Here is a 16,927-nt window from a genome sequence, read left to right as displayed (position 1 = left end):
TACACAGATAGCTATTTTTATCTAAAAAATATAATGCACTGTACCAGAAATTCTGAGTTTAGCTGAGTAATACATACACCCTCTTTCAAAAAGAAAACTCAGCAGTTAATTTTTTTTTTTTTTTTTTTGAAGAAACCTCTTCTCTGTGAGTTTAAAAAAGTGCTTTCAAATTACTCGGCATTCTACAGAAAACTGTTTCTCTGATGCTTGAAGTCTCCAACTGCCTCATAATTTATATCTCTTTTCTCTGCTCTTTGTTTTTCAGCCATTTTCCCTGAATGTCAAAGTCAATTTAGTGCATTTCACTTTGCTGAATAAATCAGAGGCGAAATCCTTGCTAAAAGTGAAAATTTGATTTGCTAAAAGGAGCTTAGGGCAACTATTAATCAATATATCCAGAGTGCCAAAGCCAAGGCCACTATAGACATGCATTCATTTGGAGATTGGCTGAGGCAGACCAAGGGGGACGCAGGGGAAAACGTGTGACCAGCCCCCAGGAGGGAGGTGGGATTAGGGGTGGGGAGAGGGTCACAGAGGAGCAGAGGGAGAAACAAAAACACGCCGGCATCGTGTTCAGACTTCTCCCTTCAATTCTTCTTTTACAAGTGGAGAAAGATTCTAAGGACGCATTTAAGCATATATGGGTTATGCTAACTACACTGGCTTCCATGCAACAATTTTTTCACAAGACACAAAAGTCTTTCTCTCTAGAACTCATCAAGCAGCCTTCAGAAGAACCTAAAAGCAACAGCTTTATAAACAAACAGAATTCCAGAATAGAAATGAGTTGGGTCAGATCTATAGGATGTCAATATTTTGATAACCCTCAGGCTTCTGATACACAATGAAATGAAGGACAGGACTCATCCTGTCCCTTATCATTCAAAAGAGCTTCACAATTACAATTACTTGCCTGAAAACGATACCATATTTTAGGATATGATGCATAGAGAAATCTTCAATCTAGTGAATCTGAACAGAGTCAAGGAGGGAGAGCCTTCATTTTAGCAACCAATCACTTAAAAACTTTTCCAACTATTCAGCTGAGTAGCTACTCAGTGATCACTTTGTTTCATTAAAATTTGTGATCAGGGATATAAAGGATACAGTATCAATCAAACACCTTGGTTTTGACTGATTTTAAAAGTGTGTCATACATTTCCTCTTCAATTATTTTCATTCTCCTTTCATTTTATAAATTAATAGACAAAATGTAAAGATAAGGCAAACATGTTACATTTGCCTAAACTTGCTATGAAAGGCAGGTAGATAATCTGGAACAATGACAAAAAAAAAAAAAAAGTATGGGAAAGTAGATAGATGAAGAGGGGTGAGAAAGGCCCAATGAAGCTATTGGCAAAAAGTGATTTAAGCTAAATAGTCTATGGGTTCTAGTAACATTACTAACAGTGTGAATGAAACCTCCTGACTTAAGAGTTTGCTCATCTATAAAGTGAAGGTAATAAGAATTACATTATGATATGTAAAATTAGATAGCTAGTAGGAATTTGCTGTATGACACAGGGAGCTCAAATTCGTTGTTCTGTGACAACCTAGAGGGGTGGGATGGGACGTGGGAGGGAGGTTCAAAAGGGAGGGGACATACGTATATCTATGGCTGATTCTTGTTGATATACAGCAGAAACTAACCCAAAATTATAAAGTAATTATCCTCCAATTAAAGATAAATAATTTAAAAAAAGAATTAAACTGCCAAACTGTTGTAGACACCAAATAAAAGTTCTTGCACATGCTTTGTAAATAATAATAAACCATATAGATATTAGTTATTTTTGTGTTGAAAGCTTATGCGCATGCTTTAGTCACTCAGTCACATCCAAATCTTTGTGACCCCAGCGACTACAGTCCGCCAGGCTCCTCCGTCCATGGAATTCTCCAGGCAAGAATACTGGAGTGGGTTGCCATTCCCTTCTCCAGGGGATCTTCCTGATCCAGGGATTGAACCCGTGTCTCCTGCACCGCAGGCAGATCCTTTAATACCTGAGCCATCAGGGAAGACCTTTGAAAGCTTAATCTCACAAGAAAAAAGAAGATCACATTTCAGTGTACACATGTATACACAGAAATTTCTGTAGACAAAGACCCATGATTCAGGGTAGAGATCAGGTCACTTGTATCTTTAATAACCCTCACAGTACCTAGCATAGTACTAAGTCCATAGCTGACAGTCAAATGCTTAAACTGTATTCATGACTGCTATGAAATTATGATCCTTCTTTGATCAGAGGTACATGGTGGCATGACTATGAGTGGAAATGCAAATCTATTTGGGGGACACCTAGTAACGCAGCAGAAGTAATGCTGGAACAGAGGTCACGTGAGCACAGGTAATTCAGCATGGTGACTGCACTGTACGTTCAGTCACAAACAAAGGCACTGAACATTGAGGAGAGGTCTCTGTGAGCATCTTTAACAACATTTGAGGTGTCTCAGAAACTGAGTCTCTGTCTGGGAAACCTCAAAACTTCTTTGTTGGTCTTCCTCCTTTATAGCAAGGGGAGCTGCGGAAAAGGAACAAATCTCTCGGGGACATTGCAGATTATCTTACTCACAACAGTTTTCAACTTGTTCCTTTCTCCTTATCACAATTGTGACTTCTGGAACTGATCAACACAGTTATTTTAGGTTTGGCTGAGGAGGACAAACTAGAGTATTTGAAGCTGATGGTCCTGCTCACCTAGGACAGCATGACGACAATATCCATACAATGATCCTCTTGGTTAAATAACCTTTCCCTCCCTTTCTACTACAACGGATGTTTGCCGTGAATATTTTTTGAAATAGCTCTTATGAATACTAACTTTTTGGATCACTTGCCTCTAATTACAATAAAATGACAATCTATGTGCAGTCTCTTCGATAATAAAATGAACACTGAATATTTTACGTTTAGATCATGCTTTATAATGTGCAAATTAGTTATGCATATGTATGTAATTTGCATGTGTATTCTTTTCCTTTTCATTTTCACAAAATAACTAACGGTTAGACCAGTTATGCAACTTACAAAATAGTACTCAACTATATACAGCTCAGGTTTTCTGATTTTACTTTCAGAATTATTCTACATGTATTAAACCACAACTACAGGTACCCAGGTATACAACTACCAGGTGCATTAAATATAACTTCTGATTATCTTATAATTGAATTTAGCTATAATTTAAATAGTCTTATTAAGTGCCAGAAGAGTAGATCTTCAATTTAAAATTTTTCCATTTAACTAAAAGACTCAATGACTTTATAGTTCGGAAATCACTGTTACATGCAAATAAGAAATATTAACCCTAAGAAAAGAGCTGTAATCACTTTAATTCACTTATAGCAAAGTAGAAATCACAACTACATGTAAATTCAGTTATAGAATGGGGTGGAAGGTGGAGCCTCAGAGCCAATTAACAGTTTCATGCTATGAATATTTTTAATCAACAATATATTTTTCAAGTGCCAATGCTATAGATCCAAAACAGCATATTAGGTCCTTTTTATATATACCATAGGGGCTTCCCTGGTGGCTCAGACGGTAAGGAGTCTGCCTACAAGGCAGGAGACCCGGGTTTGATCCCTGGGTCAGGAAGATCCCCTGGAAAAGAAAATGGCAAGCCACTCCAGTATTCTTACCTGGAAAATCCCATGGACGGAGGAGCCTGGCAGGCTATAGTCCACGGGGTCACAAAGAGTAAGACATGACTGAACGACTAACACACAACACAACTCCCCAGGTGCCTCGGTGGTAAACAATCCGCCTGCCAATGCAGGAGACTCAGGTTCGATCCTGTGTCAGGAAGATGCCCTGGAGAAGAAAACAGCAACCCACTCCAGCTTTTGCCTGGGAAATCCCATGGACAGAGGAGCCCCAAGGTGCATTTGGTCACAAACAAAGGCACTGAATGATGAGGAGAGGTCTCTGTGAACATCTTTATGGTCTGTGGGGTCACAAAAGAGTCAGACATGACTTAATGACTAAAACAATACATAACCTAACTCTCTTAGTCATCTATGCCATTTCTTGCATACAAAACCATGATCACATACACATATACATGAAACATACTGTTGTTACAGATGGAAACATAAGCTTACAGTAATTATTTCCATCACAATATATGTGCTTTTTCACATCAAAAGCATGTACTGGTGCTAAGCAGTTTAAGATAAATAACCGGCATTTGAAAAACAAAACCTTCACAACTTTGTCTGGAGGATGACACAATCTTAAAAATTTGTCTCTGCATCAAATGCACTAGGACAATAAACATTTCTTTAAAAAGTATCATTTTCAAAATGCTCTTGTGTATTCTCTCAAAAGATTTATATCCTAGGGTAGAAATAGTTCGTTCATTTTCTTTAGAGATTTCTTTCATTTACAGAAAACTCTGAATACTTTTACTGAGAAAACTATTAAAAAAAACTCAATGAGCAATTTTAATACATTTTCCTAAGTAAATAAATGTGTTAGTAAACAATGTTTCAGAGTAAATGGAGAATACTGGTTTCTCTATGTTAGATTTCTGTTTCTTCATGAATAAAGAACTATATGTAAAGAGTTTTCTATCTCATATCTTCCTAGTGTGGCTTGCTTTTCGAGCTTATTATTTCCTGCCTTCGTTTGGTATGAAGAAAATAATTACAGGTTTTTTCCTTTCCTGTTTAATGCCATTGTATAGACACTATTTTAAAAATGTGACTAAGAGGCCCCAAACTTAAAGAGTCCTCCTTCTTTAGCAAGGAACTGTTTAACCTGTCATGTTAAAATTAAACAAGCCCACCTGACAATTTGCCATACTTGATAAAGGAACCAAAAAAAAAGCTTCTAACGTACATTCATTCACTTAATTGTTCAAATACCTTTCTCTTCTTTTAAAGTAATCCATCTGGCAAGATCCATAAATATATTTAAGCCACTTATATAGGTCAGCTAATATGGGTGATGCTTTTTTAAGCACCATCTGACGAAGCACATTCTGCATTCCACTAACAAAGTTACAGTATAAAATAATATTTTAATCAAGCCCAAAGAACAATAACAGATCTGACTGCTGGACTGATAATCGTCTTATCACACCGTGTGAAACCTAGCTCTAATATTTGACGGAGCCTCCATTACTTGGCAGCCCATTCTAAAAAAGGCCAACAATGGAGAGAGAATGAAGTGGAGTGTGCAAGACCTCCGTATCTACATAAAAGAGATTAGAGGCGACAGCGTTCCATTTTACAGCTCAATCATATTGTGTTAGCATGCGCTTATCCGAGCGCAGACGAAATTGAAAGAGAAATAAAAAAGAGTCAGGCAGATAGGAACCAGAAAAGCGAGGCCTGAGCAATTTCCAAGGATATAAAAGGATGCTAATGGCGGGGCCCTGTCATTCTTAAAAAGGGCTATTAGGGCACCATCATCTGTTCTGGTGCCCTTATGCTCCTTCAACTAAAGTCAAGCATTTTCTAAAGCCCTTGTGATCTTTTTGCTTCTAGAGATAAAGTATGGTCATGTTTCAGAACAACACACTTTCCATTTATGTGATTTATTAAAGTAAGTCAACTAATTCTATTTACTGATTTAAAAAAAAAAAAAAAAAACCCACTCCCTATGTATTTTTCTTCAGTACTTGCTTTTGTTGAATTTGTCACTTTTTCACGGAGCAAAACAAGTATACGAAAATACTTTCCCAGCAATGCAGAAAGGCTATGATGTTATCTGAGATGCTAAACTTAATTTTGAAAAAGCATGTGGGTCTACATGTGTGTGTGATTCCACAAACTGAGAGTCGCATACAGAGAGCAAAGGCTTGGATGTTAGTATATTCTAAAAAAAGGTTTCACTTAATTTTCACACAAGCATTAAAAACATAACAGTTTTGAAGTGAAATTTCAGTTCTGATTTGGCTTTAATTCCAGCTCTGACCCCAGTTATCAGGACTAGGTCATGGTATCAAAAACACATTTTTACTTTTATTGCGGCAGAAATGGGACCTCAGTCTTTATATTCTCTTAGGCGTTACCCTCCCATCCCACATTGCACGCTGCCGCCATGCCCAAGCAGCCTGAACCCAGCTTGCACATAGAGCAGCAAGCTCGAATCACAGCATCTTTCTCTTCCACCTCAAAACACTGTCTGGCACACTTACTGTTAGCATTTCAGTGAATGCGTGGTTTGCTAATCCCTCTCTGAAAAGCCAAGAGACTCCTTGCAATCATTTAAAACACCCTCCGGGTATCACGAAAACCAGAGCTGTGAATCATCAGTGCACAGCAACCTCCTCTGGCATTTGCTGGGCAGAGAGACTCACGTCAGCCCCCACCAATTCTAAGCCTCCGCTTAAGACTGAACACATAATCGTACAGCAATTGTTTCCACCACTGGAAATGCTGTTACTCATAGTTATTTAAAGTTACTGTCTTCACAGAAGTCACCAGAGCCCCTTTACTGTGACAAGTTCCTCTGTAAGCTGACATTTCTACTTAGATACACAACTGGACCCACAAATTTATCACCGACTTTTCCTGACCGGAGAGCATCAGCAGGCATTGTTGACTTCTTGGTCGTCTTTATGGAATGTCTGCACAGTATCAAAATACGGGCTTAGTAAATTTCTTAATTTAAGGAGAACTGGGGCAGAATTCTCTGAAAGAATGGGTGGTGTGGTGTCAGAATGACATATCCTTTGATGCTATGAATAATGATAACATTATTGCTATTATTTTGAACTAATTCTCTCAAAGGTGATCAACTGGGGAACTAACATACACAGATTCCACTCCAGGAAGCAATGATGAATATGGGCTTTGAAGGCTCTGGACGCATCTGTGAACCTGTGGAAGTGCTTTTATTAATACCTCCTTCTGCCCCAGATCTCCCTATCTTTGAATTAAGCAAAATAATATCTAATTCCTGGGTTAGAACAATGATTCTCAACTGGGGAAGAAGGGGTTGATATTGCCCCCTCGAGAGGATATCTGGCAATGTCTGAAGACATTTTTATTTGTCATAACTCAAAGGTACCAGAGGATGGTAGAGGGTAGAGACCAAGGATGCTGCTAAATTCCCTACAAGGAACAGGACAGGCCCCACAACAAAGGGTTACCTGGTTCCAAACAACAATTGTGTCAAGACTGAGAAACCTTGGCTTAGAATAATACTAGTTTGAATTTGTGACAATATATGTGTGTGTACATATAAATACTGGAGAAGGAAATGGCAACCCACTCCAGTATTCTTGCCTGGAGAATCCCATAGACAGAGGAGCCTGGTGGGCTACAGTCCATAGGGTCGCAAAGAGTCAGACACAACTGAAGCGACTTAGCAGCAGTAACAGCATGTATAAATATAAATGATATACTATATATTGGTTATTTTTAAAAGTTTATATGGGCTCTTCAACAAATCTTAGTTGTGTTTCTTTTAAATCGCTTCATTAACACTTTCCTTCAAAATAAGTTTTCATATAATTGTTTAGGCAAATTCCAGCTTTTTCCCCTGCTACCATTCCCAATGTCTTACCATCTTTTAGCATATCCTATTTTTTCTTTTTTTGCTTTTCCTGAAAATCTGTCAGCTGTGATCATAATCCAAATGCAAACCAACCATCCACACGATCAAATTTCCATCTTTCTTTTAGATGTAGTGACCCTTGTGGAGGTATCTGCTACAGACCACACTCCAGCTCACCTATTTAACTAGTTTTGACCTAATTTGGGGTGCTTTATTAGCAAACAGTGTAAGACAAAGTAGCTGGTATAATACAGAGTGATGTTTAAATTAGTTTACAATTTGCTTGGCCTCATCTAGAACTGCAGCGAACAAAGCCATTCAGAAATGTCAGCTGTGTTCCCAAGCACTGTAACAAATTGTCGCCTGAACGCTGCACACCTAATGACTTCAAATTAGCTTCACTGCGATATCGCCTGACAGTTCGTTACGACTGTTAGCAACATAGCTGGCGTATCATGACCAATAAATTGGTTTCAGTGTGGGCTGGGAAAGGGACTTCCATCAATTTGATTAAAGAAATTACTGTAGCATTCAAAGCATAAAGACAAACTAGTTTAAGGAGACAGAAATAAGTTCACTCTACCAAAGAAACATGGCTCATCATCCAAAAATTTGTGTGTAAACTATTTGAAGATCAGAGTTCAAACAGACAATAATTCAAGTAGACAACTAAAATTCTTAAACCTTGTGATCAGGTAATATGTTCACTGATCTAAGGATGGGTCTGGAAAGAAAAGTCACTGGATATTTTAAAATACTACTCTTAAGTTATAATAACAGAAAATTTATGAGGTTTAACATTTATGTTTGTAATTTATGTATAAATTCATAGTAAATATCTCATTGTAAACCAAAGCAATAAGCAAATATGAAAAGCAATTCAGTATAAATCGCCACTACGAATGACAAAATGAGTGATTTTTAAAAGGAAAAATGGGATCTAGACTACTCTTGATAAAAAAACATTTTTTAAAGTGAAAAGAAAAAGCCGAAGTGTTTTCTTAGGCTAAAACAGACTTTAAAAGGAGTAAAAAATATTTTAACAAGTTATATTCTATTTATCTGAGGTTGGCAATAATAGTACCTTCATGTGTGAAAAAATAATGAACAAGCATTCAAGATGGTATAGCTATAAAAAGATTTATGATTCTATTAGGATAGGAAAGCTCTAAATTAAGTATGACAAATGTAAAGGTTTAAAAAAAGTCCTAATGAACAGGATTTCCCTGGAAGGCCAGTGGTTAGGACTGCGTGCTTTCACTGCTGAGGATGTGAGTTCAATTCCTAGTCAGAGAGCTAAGATTCCACATGCCTTGCCAGGTGGCCCCCCCAAAAAGAAAAAAAAATTTTTTTAATATATAAATTTAAAAAAGTAAAATTTAAAACTCTTAATGAGAAAACTGTGAATTGGCCTAAATCAACATATACACCCTAGGGGATTAATTGCAAACATTTCTTTTTCATTTCAGAAAATGTACCTGGAATATGCTTCGCCCATCCAATGATAACCACCAACTCTCGATCAGCCAAGTCACACAGTGTAGTGAGGGCTTTGATGTCACTGTCGGGGACGGTAGGGTCAGGCATGGCATAGATCTTCTCCGGTTCAGCCACCAACAAATGTGAGACAATCTTGTTATCTGCAGGATCAGACCAGAGCACTCCGGGATCACTAGCAGCATCATTTCTTTTTCACACATTCTAAACTAGGTGGTGTTTTGAAAGGAAAAAAACCCAAAGCCTCAAATAGCCTATAATCAACCCCAAATATTCCATTTATGGTTCAATATATGTATATTAAAGTGTTTCGGAAAACCCACAGCAAGAAATAAGCCGCTGCAGTCGTGATAGCCCTCTGCTTCTCCTTGGCTTTACCTGCCTTTGCTGGAATGAAGCATCTGTCCTGTAATGAAATTTTTTATAGCAAACAGATAAGAGGAGTTAGATGCTTTCTGGGTTTACTCTTTGATTCTTAAGTGGGATTTGGGGAAGCAGATTAAATAGTATAGAGCAGTTTTAAAATAAAACTCTACGTAAACCCCTGAAATGTAGAACGCAATGTGGAAGGCAAAGATCTAGTGCCCGTAGACCTAATGGGCATAAAAGTCATTAATTGTCCTAATTCCTTTAAAAAAGAGCAAAGGTCAGAGCCCTTCTGCCTGGGTGAATTACTGACTGTATAACTCTATCTCTGTGGGATGCCTTCAATAGGAATGTCTTTCCTGTCTCCTCTCCACACACCCAGCGCATCTTCCAAATAGAGCCAATGTCAGTTTCCAGAAAAACACTCCTACTTAAAAGTGACCATGTTTTCTCTTCTGAGCGTCTCATTCTTCAGTCTTCTTTTATCATCTATTGTCTTAGTTCACTCTCTGGTTCAGATCTATCTGTCCGAAATTTGTGATATACGTTTTTAAAATCCTTCATAAAGTAAACACTAGAGACAAATGGAAAGCATCACATCAAATGTGTTTTATCGCTCAGGGCCATGTGAGAGTTTATGGAAGGGGTTATAAAGCCTTGCTAACGGAATGAATTTTCTTGTTGGCCTTATTTCCAATTTTTACACATAGTTTTAGATTTGATACTTTCTTCTAAGTGAGGAGATACAAATAGGTAAGAATAAACCCAGATATTTCAATATTCTACATCTTATTACTCTAGAAAACTAAGGTCTTAAATGGGATCTTATGAGTCAAACCAAAAATTCTTCTCTGTTCACTGTTTGCCTTTTCCTCTAAATTTTTAACTTTTTAAACTCAAAATGAAAAGACTTCGTATATCTTAGAATTGAAAACAAAGCTTTCTGTCTCCTTTAACAGCAAGAATCCTTATCCAAGCTATAATTAGTAATTTTTCTGATATAGTTTAAAATTTTTATTACTATGACTGCCACATGAATTCTTTTAATTTCAAAGTAGCAACATCAATATTCCCTGGCAGTAATATTCGATTACTATCAAATTAAAAACACAGATTTGGGAGGAAATATTTCCAAATATATACTTTCTAGAAAAAAATTAAGCTCAAATAGAGATTTTTTTTTTTTAATTTGCAGGATCTGCAGAGAATGACATTTGTTTCTTGTATATGCTATAGAAACAACACCCTGTTTTTTAGTTACGCTTGGAAAAGTTTCTGCTTTCATTGCTCTGACACTGTAACAAACCCTGTCAGCAACTACTAGATTCTCAGGACTAGAAGGAAATGCAATAATAAAGGGTGCAAAAATGTAACTGAAGGAAATAGTGATTCGAGTTTTTTTTAGTACAGGGAAAATGTTAACCTGTTTTTAGCTAAGTCAATGGATACTTGACCAGAGGGGCCAGAAAAACTTGGTGGAGGCTTAGAAATTCCTATCATTCAGAAAATGGAATAGCTGGCAGCACTGTTTCGAGGTGAAGCTTATTTAATGTTTCCCTAATTAGAATCAATAGAACCCAATTTTCATTCTTGGGCTTTTGTAGAACACAGACAATCAGTCAGGCTCCAGAAATCTCCCCCAGCCACTTCCTCAGCAATGCCAGGGCCCAGTCTCTTGACACTTATCTGACAGGATCTGAAAATTAAGTTTTATAAATGTTTGTTACCAAAACACACTAATTGGATGGACTAAGGAAAATTAACACAGAGGCCTTAAGATAATGAGTAATGATTTATTAGGAGTCCTCTTTTATCTCAGACCAGTGGAGCTCACTGAAATTGCTGTAATCTCCTTCAAGGTACTTGACAAGCCTCCTCCCGATTCCCCAGGTTTAAGCTGAAAACCATAGATGTTTCTCTACCCTGTGGACTTACGAATGAGCTGGTGCTCATTCTTCTCTCAGTAGAGGAAATCATCAATGGTGTCAGTCAACGTTCATAGAAAATGAATGAGAAATGGCCAGTCTGGACATTTACTGAATCCAGGAAAACAAAACCTCTAATGAAATTAAGCATTAGTGTTTATTGCATTTTATTGTATTATCAGAAAGTTTTTGATTCTAATGTGCAAAATCTGCTTAATGCAGTCCTAGATTGTATTTGCAGAATGCCAAACAGCTTATGCAGGCTGAGGAGAAGATGCCAGATTGGACAATTGAAGGTATAATCAACATAATGTTTTTTGGAAAGGCAAAAGGAAACTATGCCATATGTTCACTTAAGCTTTAATTTTATGTAAAACTGGTTGTTTTTCCTTTGACATAGCTAAAATGTCCTTTCATTTACAGTTCAGGGTCTGTTTTATTTACTTAACAGATGCCCATATGCTCACATGGATGACACACAGCAGCGCCCCCTCCTGGAGAGTCCGAGAGAGGACATTTTTTTTTTCTCTTCCCCTCAAAGCTGATCAAAAATGACCTGTGTCTTTTCTAGACCTGCTCTAGCTGCAACTTCCTCTGGTGAGGGCCAGTTGTGTCTTCTGAGCCAGAGACAGCTAAATAGGAGAAATGTTTCCACCGCAGCAGTTTTCAGTGCCTCGTATAAACTCTGTGCCTAAACATCCTAAAATATTAGCTCTTTTGCATTACAATAAGCCCCCCACATGTGAACCTTCAAGTTGCAAACTTTCAATGTCTGGCCTGAGTGAAACTGCAGCTTGCCCTCCGTCTCCTATTGCTGACGATCCTTCAGCTCTACCATCTCCCACCGCCTCTCCCTCCTCCAGTCAGCAACTTCTCTTGCCTCTTCACTTGATGCCAGCCTCGGTATGCCAGCTGTTGTACTGTACTACTACTGGACTTTGCAACATAGTGTAAGATTAAAAATGTTTTCTTTATTTTTTGTGTCTGTTTTATGTGTTATTTGTGTGAAAAGAATTATAAACCTATTACAGTACAGCACTACATAGCTGTGTTAGTAAGGTGCCTAGGCTAATTTTGTTGGACTTATGAACAAATTGGATGTACAAATGGGCTCTTGGAATGGAACTGGTTGGTATGTAAGGGACTTACTATACAGCCATGAACTGATTTTTCCAAAACTGGAATACGGTTAACCACCTTGATCTATATTCTACCTCTTTAAAAAGATGTATCTATAGTCTAGTTAATGACATACAGAACAGGGCTTGCATTTTAGCTATGTACCCATCACCATTTTAAACTGCAACTGGACGTTATCAATGGGCTTTTAAAAAATAATTCATAAAGCCCATAAGGACATCTGAAATGGAACCACCAACCTATGCTTGTTATTAGTTGGACTCAATCTTGTTTTAATCTATTGCTGGCTCGTGTGTTAACCTTCCATAGCTCCAAATTAATGAGGCTCCTAATGTATTTTCATTGGGAGGTTGAACAGTCAAACTCATTTAGTTAGTGAAAACTACAAAAATCACTTTCTTGTGAAATCTGAAACTAACAGCTCCAATGAACTAATGATCGTGGTATGATCTGTTTTATGTACCTCTGAAAATAAAGATAACCTGTAAATGTAAAAGTCACACCATATAAGCTATGACTTAGTATGCTTAATGTTTCTACAAAATGACTAGGTTTAAAAAAGTGGGGAGGGGCGGTAGGGGACAAGAAAGCCATAGGGGGAAAAAGATAATCAGCTGAGTTGCTACTGCTCTTCAAAGGCAGTCCCTGGGAATAAAGCCACAGACCCCCCCTACCCCCCTTAGGGAAGAGAAGCCTCATTGGAGTCAGTAGGAATGGGCATGCCAAAACTAATGTATCGAGAGCAGCCAGCTGGGAGGATGTCGTGTGCTGGAAAGCCAGACGTGTCTGCTGTACTTACATGGCTTTTTGGCTGGCTGAACCAGCTGAGGGTTCAGGTATGGGCTGTTCTCCGCATCTATTCTGCGTTTGTACTTCTGCCGACCTCCGCGTACTCTGTCAAGACGCACTCCTGTGGGCAAAGACAGGCACTAACTTACTGTTGAGGTAACTATCTTTGGGACCAATCAAATACATAGAGGTAAACAGAGAATAGAATGCTGAATGGTCCAGGCGGATTAGAGGAATGTTAAAAAAAAAAAATGTGATGGTTAAGCCAAGACTGCCAGAGATTGGAAACCAAATCTGGAAGAGACGCCGCCCAAGCTGAAAGACATGTATCCAAGGCCATCAAAATCACCTACACACCAAAGAAAAGGCACCTTTCCTTGAGAATTAAAACAAAGAAACTGGAATTTGGTGCTAATGTTGTTTCCTCCATTAGCAGTGTGTATTCTCCTCATCATGGGCTTCCCTGGAAGCTCAGTGGTAAAGAATCCATCTGCCAATGCAGAAGACTCAGGTTCCATCCTTGGGTCGGGAAGATCCCCTGGAGGAGGAAATGGCAACCCACTCCAGTATTCTTGCCTGGAGAATCCCATGGACAGAGGAGCCTGGTGGGCTACAGTCCATGGGGTTGCAATAGTCGGACACAGCTTGGCAACTAAACAACAGTCCTCTTCATCAGTCACCCCTGAAAGCTCAGTGTGTGGGGTCGAGTAGATGGGTAGATCCAAAGCCGTCGAATCCACCCCTGTCTATCAGAGGACTCCACATGGACCTGTGGAAGTGAACTGAGTTGAAAACTCCCACGGGCTGTGGAGAGCAGGAATCCCATACCCGGGATGAGATCCAAGGATGAGATCCATGTTCTAACATCAACATGTCTCAGACAGAGTGTGTTATTTACATCTTGCCACACATCTGTATTTTGTTTTAATTGAGAGAAAACGGAGAGTAGGTTTGGACTGAACACAGGATAGAAAGAGGAGATTCCTGAAAGAATTCAGGAGGCTAGGATGGTGAAGAGGGGATTTGTTAGGAGGGCAGAGATGAAGCGTGAAGCTAGAAAGTAGGCAAAAGGAGACTGGCAGTAACACTTTTTCCCCAAGAGTGATGGATTGGGTCAAGATTCAGGGAGGTTTTGCTGGCAGTGGGTCAGCAAAATTAAGCAAAGGAACAAAAGGAAAAGAAAGGAATTAAAAAGAAAGAAATGTCTCATTTACATGGAGGAGCGGTGAGGAAGAGCTTGATAATAACCTGGCTTCCAGTCTATAATTACAAAGTTTAGGGTAGAACCATATAAATCTTTATCAAATAGAGACGATAACTTGGGAGTAAAGAGAGGGGTGAGAGATTCTTTCTGTGCTCTTAGGTTGTACCTTAGCTGATTAAAAAAACAGTATTAACACTCTCCATTAATAAATTCAGCCAAACAGTTCATTGTATTTTGGTATTTCTCACACACACACAAACTGTTTAGGACATAGTTTAACAGCATCCTCAGTATTATTATTTTACCAAAGGACCTCTCAGAGCTTTTAACACACAAATAACCTCTGTAAAACTCTCATAGGGAGATACAGACTATGCAATGTTTTGCAAGCCAATGTCACAAAGATCTTGATTTGGAAACACTTATCAATATCATGTTGCACATGTGGATTGTGGGGTAACTAAGTTAAATGAAACAGTTCGGGAAAGGCTGATGTGTTTCTTTGTGAATCCTGAAGGTGAATATATACACTCAAATGTTAAAGGTGATTATCAATCCATGAGCTAAAGAAAAATACAACTTTTCATATTGTCTTAATAATACCACTTTAAGAGCTGATTTCCTTTTAGAGATAAACACAAACACACACTTGGTTCTAGATAAAGCCTGAAATGTCAAACTGAAACTTCTGAGCATAGTTTAAATGAAATCAAGAGAAAACTTCAAGAGCAATGACAGTAGATTCAGATAAATAAATACCAAAAATCGAAGAAATTACGTATAGTATCTAAGTATTTAGGGGCTTCCCCAGTGGCTCGGACGGTAAAGAATATGCTTACAACGCAGGAGACCAGGGTTCGATCCCTGAGTCAGGAAGATTCCCTAGAGAAGGAAATGGCAACCCAACCCACTCCAGTATTCTTGTCTGGAGAATTCCATGGACAGAGGAGTATTTAATGAAAATAGTAGTGCTAGTGAGTCACAAAGAAACTGTATTTCTTGACTGTTGCTTTTAAAGTACTTTTGAGCTTATGGTAGAGTTTTACCCCTTTGATTATCTAATTTTTAATGTTCTATTTTTATTGTGTCTCTATTTACTAAAGTTTAACACTTGCTCCCTTTTCTGCTTTTTAATTCATGTTCCATGTTTTTTCATTTCTTTCTTTCCCCAAGATAGTTTTCCAATTTACACAATGTGTCCACATTTCATTTGTTCATCTGAGATCCATTCAAATGTGTTTCACTGTAAGAGTTTAGGAAATTCAAAGCATACATAATTCAGAGTGGTATCATAGCACGTGTGGCATCTAAGTCCAACACAATGCAGACATTAATGTGATATGATTAAAGGTGTAAAGAGAAGGCAGGATGAAACAAACAAAGAGAGAAAGACAATGGCAGACTAAAGCTAAGAAAAGGAGGAAACATTTAAAAATAACCAAAATTGTTAGAACCCATAAAGCTTGACATACTATATATAAGCTGTCACTACTATATATAAAATAGATAATCAACAAGGACCTATTTTTAGCATAGGGAAATCTACTCAAGTCTATAATGATCTATACGGGAAAAGAATCTCAAAGTGGATATATGTATATGTATAACTGATTCCATTTGCTGTACAGCAGAAAATACCACAAAACTATAAATCAACTATACTCCAATAAATTTTTTTTCATTAAAAAAAAAAAAAAGAACCAAGAAAGCTCATAGAATACATCTCAGTTAGGTTTTAGACTCCAAGATTTCCTTCTGGTGTTTGTCAAGACATGCATTCACCATGTGCAATACAGCCTCACACTGCCAAATGCTGAACAATACACTACATATTTTCAAATACAGGGGTCAGAGCTGGTGCGTTTCTGACAATGGATTTTGTCTGTCATGAAGGCACGTGGAAGAAGACTATGGCTCAAAGACTGGATTCAAGGTCCCAGTTGAAACAGTTCTGACATAGTCATACATACCACACGAGAGCCACCAGCCAGCTTAGACAACTGGCCCAAGTTTAGGGGAAAAGTGCAACACTGAAAACCAGTTATTAAACATCACGAAGAAAAAATGAATACTCTTTACTGACACAACTTTTATTATATATTGTGCATTATTTTTGTATTTGGAGGAACAGATCCTTTAAGCATTATGAAATAATTTTATTACTGTGCATTTCCTCTCAACTTTGAACAATGAATTACAGAAATACTCATATTACTCCCTGCATGCTCCCTCCAAATTTAAAAGCGTGTCCTCCCTCTTACATTTATTCTTTTTCTCCTTTTTCCTCTTTTTCTTATTACCCCCCACCCGCCCCACCTCATTGCAGTGTGTGGGCAGATAAACTACTGTCTAGCCATATATCTGGGAGAAGGCAATGGCATCCCACTCCAGTCCTCTTGCCTGGAAAATCCCATGGATGGAGGAGCCTGATGGGCTACAGTCCATGGGGTCACTAACAGTCAGACATGACTGAGTGACTTCACTTTCACTTTTCAC

General features: G+C 38.1%; 1 protein-coding gene across 7 annotated transcripts in view; it reads right to left on the bottom strand.

Moving 5' to 3' along the window:
- The window catches only part of ESRRG (estrogen related receptor gamma), a 693,205-nt gene that overhangs the window by 57,653 nt on the left and 618,625 nt on the right, over positions 1 to 16,927 (bottom strand). For all 7 annotated transcript variants that reach the window (XM_070385515.1, XM_070385512.1, XM_070385517.1 and 4 more), the window contains 2 exons: positions 13,238 to 13,348; positions 8,989 to 9,150 (listed from right to left, as the gene is read on the bottom strand). In XM_070385515.1, the coding sequence (XP_070241616.1) occupies positions 8,989 to 9,150; positions 13,238 to 13,348 (273 nt within the window). The remainder of the gene's footprint in view (positions 1 to 8,988; positions 9,151 to 13,237; positions 13,349 to 16,927) is intronic.

The sequence above is a fragment of the Bos mutus genome, chromosome 16 (assembly GCF_027580195.1).
Source record: "Bos mutus isolate GX-2022 chromosome 16, NWIPB_WYAK_1.1, whole genome shotgun sequence".
In the NCBI taxonomy this organism is placed as follows: Eukaryota; Metazoa; Chordata; class Mammalia; order Artiodactyla; family Bovidae; genus Bos; species Bos mutus.
This window is presented reverse-complemented; position numbering and strand designations above follow the sequence as displayed.